Genomic DNA, 16,037 nt, shown 5'->3' with positions numbered 1-16,037 from the left:
GGATATATAGAGTAAGAGAGAGAAAGGGAGGGGATTCATTTTTGGGAGATAAGAACACAATTGTAAGATAAGCACTCACGAAAAATACAAGAAACCTTTTTTAGTAGCGATTCGACCTTTTTGTGAATGATTCTATTGTCATTTCCATCAAATCCAAGAAAGTGTGCAATATTCTCTAACGCTCGTGTCATTCAACATTGTTTGGGAAAAGAGTCCTTCACCCTCTTCAATAATGGGTGAATCTTCCCCTCTATTTACATTTATTGCCATATAATATAGTCATTGTTTATCATTTTTCTTTCACTCACTCTTAACTGCATCATTTAATACCCATTGAATGAAATTGGTTTGAAGGCACTTTCACGTCACTCATATAAACATGTTCAGATCTAGAGTTTATTACGTTTAACTAGGATTTATCTATTATTCTCTTGTTTAATTAGTTTAACAAAAGGTTTCATACTTTTTGGTCAAACAAGTTTGTCTTGAACTTCTAAAATAATAAATAATTCGAGATAACTATTTTTAGAATCAGTAATTTGAGATGGAGGGAATACTAATAGAATAATGTTAACAAAGATAAGACTAAGAGGGTGTTTGGCTAAGCTTATAAGCTGGTCAAACTGACTTATAAATACAATTTGGCTTATCTACGCGTTTGGTAAACATTCAATGTGCTTATAAGTCAAGTGCTTATAAGCTAAAATAAGCCATAAGTCATAAGTTGATCATCTCCAACTTATGGCTTTTCACCTTATAAGCACTTTTAGTTTGACCATGACGTTTACTAGGTTATCCTTAATAATATTTTTTATTTCGCAAACCCAAATAAATTTTCTAACAGTCTCTTCATTCCATATTAAATCAGCACTTGTACCCAAACACGTAACTGCTTATTTATCAAATCACTTTCAGCACTTAAAAATACTTTTCAGCATCAAATGCTTATAAGTTACTCTTCAAATCAGCTAATCCAAGCGGGCTCTAAATAGGAACTTCCCTAATACGTAAGAAATTTAGGCGATTGTTCTAGAATAAAAACACTGGCGCTCTCGACAAGTCAAGCCCTGTCGAGCTCGAAAGTATCTGCCACGTAGACTTTGCGGACCCACAAAAGATATTTAAGGAACTCCTAATATTATCCGTTTGGGCAAGATATGCGCACTACCCACCCTGCGCATCTTAAGTAAAAGAAAAACAAACCTACTAGTCGAAACCCTTTCTTTTCGATCAGGCTACTCTCACGCTTCTCTACTCCCTCTGCATAAAGCTTGGATCAACCTCACTGCTCCACCCACCCAAAATACTCATATAATAACACATACATATATACGTATAATAATAAGAGGTGAATATTGAGAATGGTATCAGGGAGGTGGATTGAAACTGGAGCGGATCTGTGGAAAGATAGGGCACGGTCCCTGCAGCTTCGTCTAAGAGACCGCCTTAGGGTCGCCGTCGATCATCACCGTCGCCGTCCTTTGATATCTGACGGCTACTTCTCATCTACCGTCGAACGATGGGTCCAGCGCTTCAGCGATTTCCGTAGAGATGCTCTCCCTTCTTCTTCCACTTTCTATCATCGTAAAACAGGTCAGTTCAACATTATACGAATTTGTAAAACATAATGTGACACAACCGCATCTAATTTGATCTATCTTCCTGTTCGTTAACATCATCAGTTATGCTACGTGGAAAATCTATATGCCGATTTTTCATATCTAGGATTTGCAAAATAGTTCGACTAAATAAAAAAGGACTTTGACAATGTTTTTAGTTTTACAATTGAAAAATTAGGGAATGTGGCACTGCAACTGTCAAAAACTTGTTAAAGCAATAAATTATGCTTTACGTAACGAATGCCATCAATTAACATCTAATGAGCTCATGGTCTTTGCAAGGAGAAATTGGGAAAATCTACTAACCTAAATAGCAGCTACCTTAGCTGCTTTCTGCCCTTATATTCCAATCTCAGAGCTAGAGTTTACCTTCTTGACACAGCAAACAGGTTTCTTCATTTGTTAAAAGATGTGATTTGAAAGTTAATTATCTCGACTGAAATTAGTTGCTAGAATTACTCCTGGTACCAATATTTATCTACCTTTGATGAATTTAGGGCATTTTATCCAACTTTTTGGGGTTCTTTCGATATGTTAAACCTTGCCTTTCAATTTTAACTTGTGTGTCCTTCATGAGTTGGAAGGTTCTTTCCACTAAACTATCCCTCACTTGTATTTGCTAACCTTTGGGGATTGGAGCTCACGAAGTAGTTATAATTCTGAATCCCTATGACTGCAGTTAGCAAGGATATTGATCCAGAAGCAGATTCAGTTCTGACTCGCATGCTTCAAGCTGTGGCTGTACCTGTGCTTGGAAATGTTTGTCATGTGTTTATGCATGGTCTCAATCGTGTTCAGGTAGCTAAAGCTTTAGTGAGTTACTATTTCAGCTGTTGCCTAATTGGGAGAAATAACTAGATGACTTTTGCAGGTATACGGTGCAGAAAAATTACATCAGGTGCTGGTCAACCGAGCGGAGAATAAACCTCTTATTACAGTAAGTCATGTTCCTGAGTTACTAATAGTTCCTTCCTTTAAGCCTCGCACCCCTTGATTATGCCTTTTGATATATTACTGTTTAAATGAACTCAGGTGAGCAATCATGTAGCTGCTATGGATGACCCACTGGTTATTGCTGCATTGCTTCCCCCCAGTGTTATGTTGGATGCACAAAATTTGAGATGGACGCTTTGTGCAACTGATCGGTGTTTCCGTAATCCAGCAATGTCTGCCTTCTTCAAACATGTCAAAGTTCTTCCAGTTTCCCGTGGTGACGGTATATATCAGAAGGTATTTTCTTTGCTGAGATGCTATTGAGATAAAGTTGATCTAATATTCTAATTGTTTATACATCAGTATATATTTCTCGCTTCTCCAGTCTGAGATGTTCTCTTTGAAATGGTAAAAGAGAACTGTGGAGTTTACAGCTAATTGTTCAGTCTATTCCTGCATGTACCACAGGGGATGGACATGGCTATTTCAAAATTGAACCGTGGTGGATGGGTACACATATTCCCAGAAGGTAGTCGCTCTCGAGATGGTGGCAAAACTATGGGTTCTATTAAGAGAGGCATCGGAAGGTACTCATTCTTTTTAATTAATACGTTGTGAATTGGATTATTATCGTTAAGTAGGTAAGTTGATATCAATAAGGATACCAGTTCAGTGGTTTAATAATTTTATATTTGGAGAAGAAAAAGACCAAGAGACAATGTATTGATAGAACTATACAGAAACCAGGGGCCAGAATTAGACAGCTTTTTTTTCTCTGTGGATTAGCCCCTCGTTTTCCCGCTGCTATTGAATGAAGCAGACCCCCCCCCCCCCCCCCCGGTGGGTTATTTAATTACATTCATGTTTAAACATGTTGTTCTTTGTCCTTAATAGATTGGTTCTTGATGCCGACAATGTGCCAATAGTCGTGCCATTTGTGCATACTGGAATGCAAGACATCATGCCTGTAGGTGCCAAGCTTCCCAGGATTGGAAAGACGGTATGTATTTTTTATTTTGAGGGTGGTGAGTAGTGCAGCTACATATATGGTGTGCCAATATTTATAGTAGAGAGTAGGGCAAGTAAAGAGGTTAAACCTATTACAAATTGCTCTCTACTTTCATACATTTTCATTTCCTGGTAGTTATGATTTATATTTCCTAGTATACTCTTCATGAGCTGTAAAAACTGCAGGTGACTGTTCTTGTTGGTGATCCCATCGAGTTTGATGACTTGCTTGCTGCGGAAGAAAAGGATAATATGCCAAGAGGAAAATTATATGATGCTGTGTCAACAAGAATTGGTGATCGACTACAGATGCTTAAGGCCCAAGTCGATAAACTTGCTGTCCAGGAAGCACTACAATCACAATACTATGACCGTGTTGGTGAACGAGCTGCTGGGATTGTGCAGCAGATTGACTGGGAAGCTCTCGGCATGGACAATTACTTGAGCATCGAGGAGGATCATGTCTCTCCTCCAAGACAAGAACCTATTAGTGAGCAGACATTACTTGAGAAGCAGGTGGAGGAAAATAGTCAGGATAGGTACTTTAGGTTGGGCTTCTCTAGGGAAAATGGAATTGTGTCGAGGATGAGAGGTTACATGGACTCAACCGAATTAATGCTATTTTCTGCTCGATGTTTAGTTAATAGTAGGGTAAAAGAAAATTTTTGGAACACAGAAGAAATTGGCCCATTGGAGGCTTGGAACAACTTTTGGATGCCGATGTATGAGAGTCAGGTTTGTAACCGGGAGATTGTACTTTAAAGGAAGAGTTTAACTGGTTTTGGTGTACATTGGTCTGTGCCGCATACAGTTTTTTTTATACACTATTATAACTCGCTAAATTATACTCTAGAATAAAATTATTAATACAACAACAACATACCCAGTAATATCCCACACCGTGGGGTCTGGGGAGGGTGTATAGAGAGGTTGCAGTACCAAGAAGCCATATAAAAGCAGAATAAAAATAACCAGATAGTAAGGTGATCAACAATGAAAGAAAATAACAGTTATCCATAAAAATCTACTACCAACAGAAAGCGAGAGTGCGTGCCAATACTACTATGAACACTCTAGACTACCTACTCTACTTCCATATCAAGTTTCGTGTCCTCGGTCAGCTGAATCTGCGCCATGTCTTGCCTAATCACCTCTCCCTACCTCTTATTTGGCCTACCTCTATCTCTCCGTAGGACCTCCAATGTCAACCTCTCACACCTCCTCAACGGGGCGTCTGTGCTCCTCCTCCTCACATGACCAAACCACCTAAGTCGTGCTTCCCGCATCTTGTCCTCAATAGAAGCCACACCCACCTTGTTGCCAATAACCTCATTTCTGATCCTAACTAACCTGGTGTGTCCGCACATCCATCTCAACATACTCATCTCTGCTACCTTCATCTTCTGAACATGAGCGATCTTGACTGGCCAACACACAGTCCCATACAACATCGTTGGTCTGACCACCACTCTGTAGAACTTACCTCTAAGTTTCGGTGGCACATTCTTGTCACACAAAATACCGGAAGCGAGTCTCTATCATCCATCCCGCCCCAATACGTGTGTGGCAGCTTCACCAATCTCCCCATTCCCTGAATAATAGACCCAAGATACTTAAAACTTATTAATACTGTATTAAATTAAAATATCTTGTCGGACGATTCGCTAAAAATGATATTTTGATCAACATGGGGTAATGTGTGATATGGTTTATGGTCCCTCTGCAAATCCATCCCTTTCCGATGAAGGTTTGTATGATCTGTTGTGTCAAGGTAGGCCTTGATTATTCTTTTCATTTGGCCTTCTTGTTCAAGTTTGGACGTTATCTTTCGAGTTTCTGCCACTTTGGGGTCCTATGGAGTGTGGTCACCTGTCACTATTTAGTACCGTAATGCTTCCTACTGGTTGAAGCCAAATTGACTCTTGAAACTTCTAGGAGTGATTTTATTTTGTGTTTCACACAACTTACACTAATTGTATGAGGCCTTTTTTTATCTCACATATTTGTCGACCCATATTTTACACATTTGGGTCCACAAAATCCTGGGACCCATACAGTTGTGAGACAAAAAAGAGGCCTCATACAACTAGTGTAAGTTGTGTGAGGCACAAAATAAAATTTTTCAAACTTCTGGGTTAAAATAATGTAAATCAACGGATCAAAATGTTATATTAAATTGAAAAGTTAGGCTAACTCAACTAGGACTATTATTTGTTCGAGAAATTTTGTAGAAAAAATCTGAAATTATCTTACAATGTATTAGAAAAAGAGTTCATCAATCAATTTGAATATGATGAATAGTATCATTTATTGTGGATGTTATCTCATGAAAGATCAAATTGGCCATAAGTTGCAACGGAATATATTTCTGAAAGAACTAATCCAACGGTTAAAATTACCTGAAAGAGCAACAAAACATCCATCCGACGGTGCTCTGAACAATCAAACTCAAATGAGACCCCACAGTCACCTCAGCTTTCCCTTTACAGATTTATATCCGGGGTAGCAGCAGGGACAAAAATGGAAAATTAAAAAAGTGGTAACTCCACTGAAATTACATTACAAAAGAAAAGAGAGCGACTCTGGTGGGTTAATGGTATCTTCATTGAATTCAATGGGGAAGAATATCTGTTAGTAATAAGATTGCAAAAATGTTAGAAGAAGAGGAAGATTCTCTGGAATCAGAAACTGAACTCACCGTTGAACAGAAAATTGAGATTGCCAAATGGTTCCTTCTTAACTCCCCCGCCGGCGAAATTCAGTACGTCGCCAAAGGTCATTTTCTTCTTTTCTTCTCTTTCGTTTGCGGATTTTTAGTTTTGAAGGTTTTTTCGTGATTGAAATTGTAACCGCATTGGTCTTCGTTTGCGATCGGCGGTTTATTGTTTTTTCTTTTTTTTTTTTTTTTTTTGAGTTTTGAGTTTTATTCGGTTTGATTTACAGATGTTAGAGCTATTTTGAAAGACGAGAATGTATATAGGAAAGCGGCTGAGGAGGCATTCCCTTCTTACAACAAATCTCACTTGATTTGTCTCGAATTGCCTAACAGAAGTGGCGATGTAAGTGTCTCTCTCTCTCTCTCTCTCTCTCTCTCTCTCTCTCTCTCTCTCTCTCTCTCTCTTGCTTTCTTTTAGTTTGCAGTTTGTTGGATCTTTAAGAATGTAATTTAGGCTAATCGTGTCCTTCAATTTGATAATTTTAGCTTTTGATGGTTTTCAGTGGTTGAAGATTTGTGAATGAAGTTTAGCTAAGTTGTTGAAGGTTTAAAAATGAAATATTTTGTAAGCAATACTTATTGTACTGTGTTGTAGTTTTCATTAGTTGAAGGTTAGAAAGTTGAAAGACTGAAGGGAACGATAAAAGTTATGCATGAGAAAATCATTTGTCTTATTGTCCATTAAAGAAATAAGATTTCTCTAGTAATGCTCCAAATAAGGCTTTTAGGATAGAGATATATTCCATGGTACTCGGCAATGCTATATACGAAAGAATTGTGTTGTTTGTTGAGCTGCATGTTTATGTATAGGTTCTCTACATTTGTACACCACTTGTATAGAGGGAATTTCCACCACTTTTCAATAATCAAAAGAAGAAAAAACATTTTCCAACGAACTGTTCTTTATGAAGTCTAAGATTTTGTTCCGCTCTTCTAAAAAGACAATAAAATGCTTCATGGATGTAGTAATGACCATTGGCAGATATTTTTATTATCTTGCTATGTAAAGTTGCTGCTCACTGCATTTGCAGGTATTGGTTACATCTTTTGGTGAGGTTGATAAGGATGAGTATCTTGATCCTCGCACTGCCCAGGTTGCCATAGTCGACCATGTCAAGCAAGTACGTTGTTTAGTTAGTATATAATGCTAAACGTAACTTTTGGATTTAGTTGAATTTTTTACTATCTGGTGTTTTGACATTCATCTTGTTGATAAGATTATAAGTTTTCATTGGATGAGCCACCAAAGAGGTGCCAATTGCCTATACCAATAACAGATATACAACAACTCCCATGTGCCACCCACAAGCCACCTTGCAAGTGCAAAACAATCGAAACTATTTACTAAGATCTACATTGACAATCTAGTGTTTGACTTTCTTCTTATTGCAGAAGTAGAAATAAAGCCACACGGGGTTTTGGGGTTGGGGGACAAGACTTCCAATTTTACTTTTCTAGTTGATTTATGCAGGCTAATTCGCATGCGGGTTTAAAGAAGCTAACTCCCCTAACCAAGATAGAAGGCTAGTGTCGCTTTTTGGCCTAAAACACAAAAGCACCAAGAGTGGTGCTGCAATTTATCCTCAAATGAAGGGGAAAGGAAGAAGTCTTTGTAAAGGAAGACGACATTTACCTTTTCCGTTGAGTCTTTTAATGTCCTCAATAACTACATGATATATAAGTTTAAAGTTTCTAATGAAGGGAATCCTTTTATGACTTCTATTATCTTTTCTTTTTTCTAATTGTACAAGGTCCACCCTCATATCTCCTATCAGCTGAGAAGATATAACTTAATAAATGATCAGCTTAAGTGACAAAGAAAAGGTTTTTTTTTGTTTGATTGGGGGGGGGGGGGGGTGGGGGGGGTCTGTAGAAGAGGAAGGTATGGATGCTAGGTTTGTAAAGGATAAGTATTTAGTTTAGAAAGTAATTCACAAAAGCAAAATAATATGGACAGACATAAACAACCTTGTAGAAGTTAGAAACTGTTAGAATGGTAGGATGATATCCAAAAATGTGCTTATTCTAAAAGAAAGGAAAAATAAAAGTAAAAAGAACAAGACAAAGAGAGAAAAGGAGAAAGTGATGCTTCATATAGTGCTTTGGTATGCTTGTTTTTATGCTGTGCATTAAATATCTCCACATAATCTGGTTTTATGCTCATATTTATTTATCTATAGTTTAGTTCTTTTAACATCTTCTGGCTGATTGGAACTTGAATTATTAAACACATTCAGGCATTGAGACAAAGAACAAAAGAACCAGAGGAGTTGTGTTAACTGTTAAATTTGTTTATATGATGGAAGTGGCTATGATGAATGAAGATACTGTAAACTTGAAAAATGTGCTTTGATATAGCAAGTCCATGATTATCGTCGTTACTCAATAGTTATGAACTTCGCATAACATGCATTTCCGTTCTATTCTTGTTAATGTGATGGAGTGATGCCAATTTTAAGTGAAAGAAGGCTCCTCTATATAACTTGTCCACGGTTTTATATTAATCCTCATTACTCAAGAGTTATGAACTTCACATAACATGCATTTCTTTTCTATGCTTGTTAATGTGATGGAGTAATGCAAATAGATTGGTAAAGTGAATTAAGTCTCTGTTGATATAACAAGTGCATGAGTTTACTCATTATTCAAAGGTTATGAAGTTCAGTTGTATTTCCTGTTCTTTTCTTTTTTCCTAGTTTATTGGTGTCGAGTAATACTATGTGTGACATTGTAAGTTCATGTTATGTATGTGTGCTAGGCCTGTAAAGAAGTTAGGCCAGCAAGAGATGAAGAACTTCCATCTGCTTTCGTGGAAGAGTATAGGTAAGCTTCTGTTTGTATCACATACATTTCTCGGTTTTAACATCTGTGGTTTTGCTTCCCTTTTTAGTTACACTCTATATTCTGTTTATAACCATTGAGTTGAAATTTTTTCTATGTTGTTATGACAATGCAATTACTTCACCTAATTGAGCTTATCTTTGTACCATGCTCAACGAGATGATGCTCAAATGCATAGTTGTGAATGTAGTTTAACCTAGAGCAAATTTATATGCTATGACATTTGCATTTCTTGTGGAAGTGTTCTTTTCCTGCTTAATTGGAAGAAAAGCTGCGTGATTTGGTCAGTGCTTACAGAAAGCAGTCTGAAAATAAATATTTTAGGTATATCTCCTTAATTACTGCTCCTCTCAATCAATACCATTTCTTCTCTCAGCTTCAACATTACTTTCTGTGTCTTTTCTTTAGAAATATTCTTAGTAATCTGCAGTTCAAGTGTTAATAATTTATCCTTCATCATGATTCACGTGCATGTTTATTCCAGTAAGAATCTGACTCATAATACATTGGTTTACCTTTCCGCTCAACTTTATCTGCGAGGAACAAATGTTTCCAAAGTAATGGATAATGGCATCAGCGTCGGATACTAAGATGGCAGCATAACACCTAAATTTGGTATTGTTAGGAGACCTTAAGAGTCTAAAAAGATGAGATTCTGAGGGAGCAATAAATTCTTCAATAATTCCTAACGCTTAACATGCAGATTATGTTGATCATGTCTTTGTTTTATGTGAATAGTTCCCTTCTTTACATGGTATGTTATTCTTCTTCATTAGGGGCTTTGTTTCTGAGCAATGACTTTGTTATTACCATTGCTTGCCAAATTCTCCTAGTCATGATATTTCTTGTGTAGGTCTGCCATGGATGCAGAAATTATGAAGTATGTGAGTGAAGCGTATCCTAAAGGAATCTGTTCAGTTTACTGTACCAAAGGAAAGGATGTGGAAGATCCAGGATCTGACTTTGAACTCGTTGTGGTGATTTCAGCTGCTAGGCATAGTCCTCAGAATTTCTGGTGTGTTAGATTTATCAGAACTCTAACTCTGACTTATATGTGCGACCCTCTCTTTGATTTTGATCATTTCTACGATACTTGTAAATTTGTGACACATCACGACGTGGTGCATTTTCGAGAGTAATTTGTAACCGTCTGAGATCATGTATTCCTGTTTCTGTATATATCCAATCCTCAAAGATGAACCAAAGGATATGCTGTTATGTGGTCTGAAGGTGTGAGTCCTTTGCAACATGAGTATTTGTTAAATGGCAGTCGTATAAAATGTGTGATGCATGTTAGTAATGATTGGGCAATTTTAAATAGGTTTTACCTGGAAAACCTATAAGGTGATGTCTCTGATTCCAAGGTGAGAAATACATTAAGGCCAGCTTTCGTCGTTGATAGCCAACTTTGTCTTAAACCACCAATTTGCCTCCATTATGTGTCTTCGCTAAAGATCTGTCGTCAGTAAAGCTTGCTTTTTCAGTTAAAATTTGTAAAATAGAGTTCCCAATCCTTCTTATTATGAATTTGCAATGACCATAGGTTATTCTTCTAAGACATCTTGTCCTCCTTTGGTTGTAGTCTGTCTGGATAGAAGCAGAATTTTCATTTCTTGTTAACTCCCAGTAATTACTATGTCTCAATGTGTTGAATTTGCTAGAACACATGCCATTTACATGTTAAATCTATGGGTGCTTTTAAGATATAAGCTTCATTCACTTCTCAATTACAAAAGTGTCAGTATGCTCTAGGTTGGTTTACAAAAGTTGGGATAAACAAAGAATGAGGGATGTCTGTTGACTGTTGCCTATTCTTCATCTCGTCTCTATAGCACACTTGTCACTTGCGTCGATGGTATCTTGTTATAGCACGTCTAACTCACTTGAGTCAACATACATCTTCTTATAGCATGTCTAAAGAACCTAATGCTATCTGCATCTTCTGTAGCAATGGAAGCTGGCGATCAATATGGAATATTGAATTCAAGGATGAAATTCAATCTGTAGAAGTGAGAGGGAAGATGCAGGTATACGTTCATTAATAATTTGAGAATATAGTGTTTGCCTTTTGGTTTCCTCATCTTTGTTTTTGGCTTCACCGATTTTCACGCATGAAGTTAGACATCAGTACTAATTTATTTTTCTATGCGGCCTACTAGTTGATGATGTCGGAGAAGATCCTGAGATCTCATGTTCAAATCTCAGTGGAGGTAGAAACACACTAGGTGATTTCTTCCCATCATCCTAAGTCTTGGTGGGCAGAGCTACCCGGCACCTGTGCTAGTGGGAGGTAGCAGGTACCTGGTGGAATAGTCGAGGTGCGTGCAAGCTGGGTTGGGCACCATCCGACCACCGTCATAAAAAAGTTAAAATCTTAAATATTGATGTTTAGTTATTGTTGGATTGAGCCGACCCCTGCTGTTGCCAGCTAAGTTGCTCGGACTCTTCACTTTCGATGTCGTACCAGTGTCGACACGACGTGGGTGTGGGTGTGGGATCCTTACCGGATTTGGTCAACCGATTTTGGGCACTTCGACCAAAATCGACGGAGAAATTCGGGACAGATACTACGAATTATGAAATCAAAATAAAAGCTAGGGTGAAATTGAAGAAAATGGAATACCTTGTATATAGAATTTTTTATGTTAGTACATTTCCTTTTATCTCCTTCTTGGATTCTCCTCTTGATCAATATTTTCTCCTTCTCGGAATACCTTATAAGTTTTTCACATAATGTCTCATAAGTTAGACATATTTTTATAACACTTTTTTTAGATATTTGAATTATTTTTAGCCGAATCCCCGTACCCATATCCGTATCAGGATCCATATCCCCAAATCTTAATATTTAGATAATGAAGGACCCGACCTCTAGATTTGCACCCGTATCGAACACCTGCATCCGAGTCCGAGCAACTTAGGTTGCCAGTTTAGGGGTGAGGGTAGTTGTTGCTTTTTTGTTGTATCAAAAGCTTCAGTATTCAAACTTGTATATCCTTTCCCTGCTCTCAATTCAGGTTGGCGCCCACTACTTTGAAGAGGGAAATGTGCAGTTAGATGCACAACATGAATGTAAGGACACAACATTAATTCAGGTAAGTGACTATTGCTCGTCAATGAACTTCTCTTTTCTTTATTGTCGTCAGTATCCTTTTCCCGGTCATAACTCATAAGGATACAGAAGCTGTTCTCTACTGTAGGTTGCGCCACTTCTTTTGTTTCTTTCTTTTGTTTGTTTCTGAGCCAGTGTTAAGTGTTAACACCACTGAACAGCGTGTAGAGACTTTAGATTGATGCCTTGTGAGGTACTCGGAGAATGCAGTGAGAGTTTAAATCTTTTCGCAATAAATCATGATAAATTTTCTCAAAGAATTGTAAGGGCGGTCTCCGTATCAGCTATCACCTCCGTTCTGCAATGTGAGACCACGGATGTTGATAATAGTTTCTAACAAGGAATTCGGTTAATATTTGGCATTTATTGTTTTCAGATTACCATTTCTAGAGCAAAATTATAAGCATTACTATCCAACTTAGCAGTATAACAGACTCCGGATATGATTTCTATTCATAATTTTTCTTTCATTTACCATGATTAGCATGTTAAGAGTTAAGACAACCAAAAGAATAAAGGATGAGACATAACAGTTTCTGGAAATCCTATCTTTTGCTGGTCTATTGTTGGAAAAGGTTAAGCTAAAAACAAAACCTTTTTCGTTGAATAATCTTATTGGGAATCATACAGGGAAAGAAAAAAAGTAGCATGGTCAAACAGCCAGAAAGAATAAAAAGTGAGAACTGTTTCTGGAATTCCTGTTCGTTTGTGTAACTAGTGTAAAAAGTTGAAGGTCTAGCTAAAGCAAAAGTTTCTTCCTTGAACAATCTCATTAGACATCATATGTATGGCGAAGAAATAAAATTTTGATTACTATCTTGTAATTTCAGTTTACATTTTACAACAATTTAAGTTTGAATTATTCTAATTTTGTGGTGTCTTTCTTAGTCCCCAGATGATTCTGCAATTTCCTTGGTTAACATTATTCGCCACCATGAGACTGAGTATCTGGCATCTCTTCAGGTTGTTACGTTGTTCCTACATCATCCTCCACCCTTTCTATCACATCATCTAACACTCCCCCTGTCCCCACTCTTCTACCACTTTTCTATTAAGTCACCATTGCTGTTATTTTGTCTTTTGTCCCAAGTTACTGATAGCCCTTTTACTGGCAGACATCTTACTTGAAATTGCCTGATACCACTTTCAAGGTACTCCTTCAACTTCAAAACCTCTAACATGTTCAAATATTTTACATGAAAAGACGCATGAGGGCTTATCGCTACAATCTCACAGCAGTCATGTATTCTCACTATGTCTTAGCTGGGAGAAACATCCCTCACCACCTTGCACCATGAAAAGGAAGCAAATAAATAAATCTTTATCTTTTGCAGGACTTGCGGAGGAAGCTTCCTGTTACTCGTACGTTGTTCCCATGGCACAACACTGCGCAATTTAGCCTTACAAGGGACATTGAAAAAGAACTTGGAATTGGAAAATAGAAATGTTTCATGCCTTCTATACAGGCTGAACATGTATACACCATTATTGATATGACAAGCGAGTTTACTTGAGATTGCCATCTCCGGCTCTTTGTCGTCTTCTCCCTATTGTATTTCTTTGAGAGGGATCTTCATTTTTTGCCTTTTTACCATGGTTGTTAATGTGGGAATTGTTCCTTAGTTGTTCATATGCCAGTTGGCCTGAGAGAGTTGTGTATGCTGTGAAGAGCTGTAAAGTAATGAATTAGAAGTCTTCACGGTTTTTTCCCTTGGAATGACTGTGAACATGCTGGTAAAGAATTACTCTTGTTAATGTACTTTTTTCAAGCGTCTGAAAGGTCGAGGCGAGTCCAACCATCAAATTGTTCGAACTTTGTTTTGATTTTATTTAAGCTGTCCCTTTTAAGATTTTGTTGGATCATACAGATTTGTGCTTGGCTTGATGATGTGAGTTGGGCGTAAAGAAAGAAGTGGGGGTTCACATTGTCAACCCCAACTTCGTTTGATATTGAGGCGTTGTAAGTAGTAGTTGCTGTTGTTGTATACAAATTTGTGTTTCCTTGGTAAGAATAACCTAATTATGCGACTTCCCTGAACATTTGAACCTTTAACCGGTTAAAAAGTACCTGCTTGAGTATTAATTATAGCATGATCCGTTGTAATTGTATGATCAAACATTGGGTGAATAGTGTGACCGACAGTAACAACTTGTATCAATTTACACCAAATGAAACCTTAAATTCGTGCGAAATTGTTCACTAATGATTAGAGATTGCATAAGAAAATACTTTTCCTTTTCATTCGTGATGGATGGCTTTCACTTCTCTTTTCGTTGATGGCCGGCTGAAACTTTGAAAAGCGAAAAGGTTGAAAGGTTATAAAAGAATTCCGTTACCGGGAATCGAACCCGGGTCTCCTGGTGAAAGCCAGATATCCTAACCGCTGGACGATAACGGACTTGTTATGCTAAGGTCTACTTACAAAACCCTATAAATTATTATGGATTTTAATTTCAATTTGTCTCTTCAACAATATTATGGATTTTAACTTACTGATATGACATAGATATTTTTTAGGCTTATTCATAGAGTAATAATTAAACAGTGATAAATTGTTAATAACACATTCCCTCTTAATTTCTGTCACACCTCCTTTTTACACACCTACCCCGAAGGATAATGTATAAGGGAGTTTTTCCATTTAAAGTGACATTATTCGAAATGGGATTATTTATTTATTTCTTAGAGTCGCCACTTGGGATAGGATTGGCTTTTGGTGTCCCAAGTCACCGGTTTAATTTAAATCCCAAATCGAGGAAAAATTCGACTTCCCAATTGGAGTCTGCGAACCAGAAATTCTGAATAAGGAATTCTGTTGACCCGAGGGAAGGTGTTAGGCACCCCCGGATCCCGTGGTTCTAGCACGGTCGCTTAAATTATTATAAATGGCTAAAATTCTGATTTTATACATATTCAAACCTATAGTGCAATTTTATAAATTATTTACCGCTTTTATTTACTTTTTACGGAAGTGAACGCCGTTTAAGAGCGTGCTTTTGGATCACGTCACATGAAATGCACCCGGATCCTCAACACCTCTTATTCAACGCTTTAGGATTTGGATTTGGGTTGCGCAAAATGCACATCCGAGTTTAAGAAGGTAAAATTATTAAAAGCACGCCTACAGTGGCTAGCGTCTTATTAACTTTGAGGGAAGCCGTGAAATTCGCTAAACGGCGCGTCCCGAATTCTACGTGTTTTAATATAACATTTAAAGAGAACCACGCAATTTATGAATTTTTGTGTGGCGCGGCACATCTTGTTTTAAAAAAGGTCATCCTAAAAGGGACTATTATTTTCTATTGAATTAGTTTCTAAAAAGGGCCTAATTAATCAGTATTGTGAACTCCCATTTATTAAAAATAATTTAGGCTCCCAGCTCAAGTCCACATTTGAACAAGAGGAAGACCTCTTAATTCAAAGGTGCTACCTAACTTGGACAGCCCAAACCCGGTACTATTTTCAATTAAGAATTAATCTTAAAACCCATTCCAAAATGATAAAGCCCAACAGGATGTGAGTCTGGATTTAGACTCAGCGAAGTGAGCTGCTTGTGCGATTGGGCTCACCATTGAAGGGCCCTAAGCCCACAAAGAATATCTCGTACAAAGTTCAGCTACAAAGCTGAACACTAATTGCTTGGGCCTTGTGTTTGAGCCCAGAAACAGAATTCAAATTGGTGCAAGGTCTGATATTAATCCGAGATCGGATATTGACTGCCGATGCTACAACTATTTTATATTGTTTGTTAAGACTTCCAGTTTGCTAGTTTAATTTTCGAATCTGTCCAAGTGTGAACATATGGAT

The 16,037-nt window shown here is 37.5% G+C and overlaps 2 protein-coding genes across 2 annotated transcripts; both read left to right on the top strand.

The window, feature by feature from the left end:
- On the top strand, positions 1,170 to 4,351 carry LOC109219390 (tafazzin). The gene is made up of 7 exons (XM_019383870.1): positions 1,170 to 1,593; positions 2,299 to 2,417; positions 2,491 to 2,556; positions 2,652 to 2,849; positions 3,021 to 3,139; positions 3,447 to 3,552; positions 3,747 to 4,351. Exons 1-7 carry the CDS (start codon positions 1,362 to 1,364, stop codon positions 4,320 to 4,322), a joined length of 1,416 nt encoding a protein of 471 aa, XP_019239415.1. The 5' UTR covers positions 1,170 to 1,361; the 3' UTR covers positions 4,323 to 4,351.
- On the top strand, positions 5,763 to 14,092 carry LOC109219315 (F-actin-capping protein subunit alpha). Its single transcript, XM_019383776.1, has 10 exons — positions 5,763 to 6,335; positions 6,504 to 6,619; positions 7,308 to 7,397; positions 9,035 to 9,099; positions 9,971 to 10,132; positions 11,066 to 11,144; positions 12,135 to 12,212; positions 13,118 to 13,192; positions 13,345 to 13,380; positions 13,564 to 14,092. Exons 1-10 carry the CDS (start codon positions 6,212 to 6,214, stop codon positions 13,669 to 13,671), a joined length of 933 nt encoding a protein of 310 aa, XP_019239321.1. The 5' UTR covers positions 5,763 to 6,211; the 3' UTR covers positions 13,672 to 14,092.

This window comes from Nicotiana attenuata, chromosome 1, assembly GCF_001879085.1.
Source record: "Nicotiana attenuata strain UT chromosome 1, NIATTr2, whole genome shotgun sequence".
Taxonomy (NCBI): Eukaryota; Viridiplantae; Streptophyta; class Magnoliopsida; order Solanales; family Solanaceae; genus Nicotiana; species Nicotiana attenuata.
The sequence above is the reverse complement of the archived record's forward strand: the minus strand, read 5'-3'. Positions and strand labels throughout refer to the sequence as shown.

Bases quoted from the DNA above. Each gene is read 5' to 3' on its own strand.
- LOC109219390 (XM_019383870.1), top strand. From the start codon at position 1,362: ATGGTATCAGGGAGGTGGATTGAAACTGGAGCGGATCTGTGGAAAGAT. The intron at 1,594-2,298 runs GTCAGTTCAACA...CTATGACTGCAG, and splicing joins TTTCTATCATCGTAAAACAG to TTAGCAAGGATATTGATCCA. The intron at 2,418-2,490 runs GTAGCTAAAGCT...TGACTTTTGCAG, and splicing joins ATGGTCTCAATCGTGTTCAG to GTATACGGTGCAGAAAAATT.
- LOC109219315 (XM_019383776.1), top strand. From the start codon at position 6,212: ATGTTAGAAGAAGAGGAAGATTCTCTGGAATCAGAAACTGAACTCACC. The intron at 6,620-7,307 runs GTAAGTGTCTCT...CTGCATTTGCAG, and splicing joins TGCCTAACAGAAGTGGCGAT to GTATTGGTTACATCTTTTGG. The intron at 13,381-13,563 runs GTACTCCTTCAA...TATCTTTTGCAG, and splicing joins TGCCTGATACCACTTTCAAG to GACTTGCGGAGGAAGCTTCC.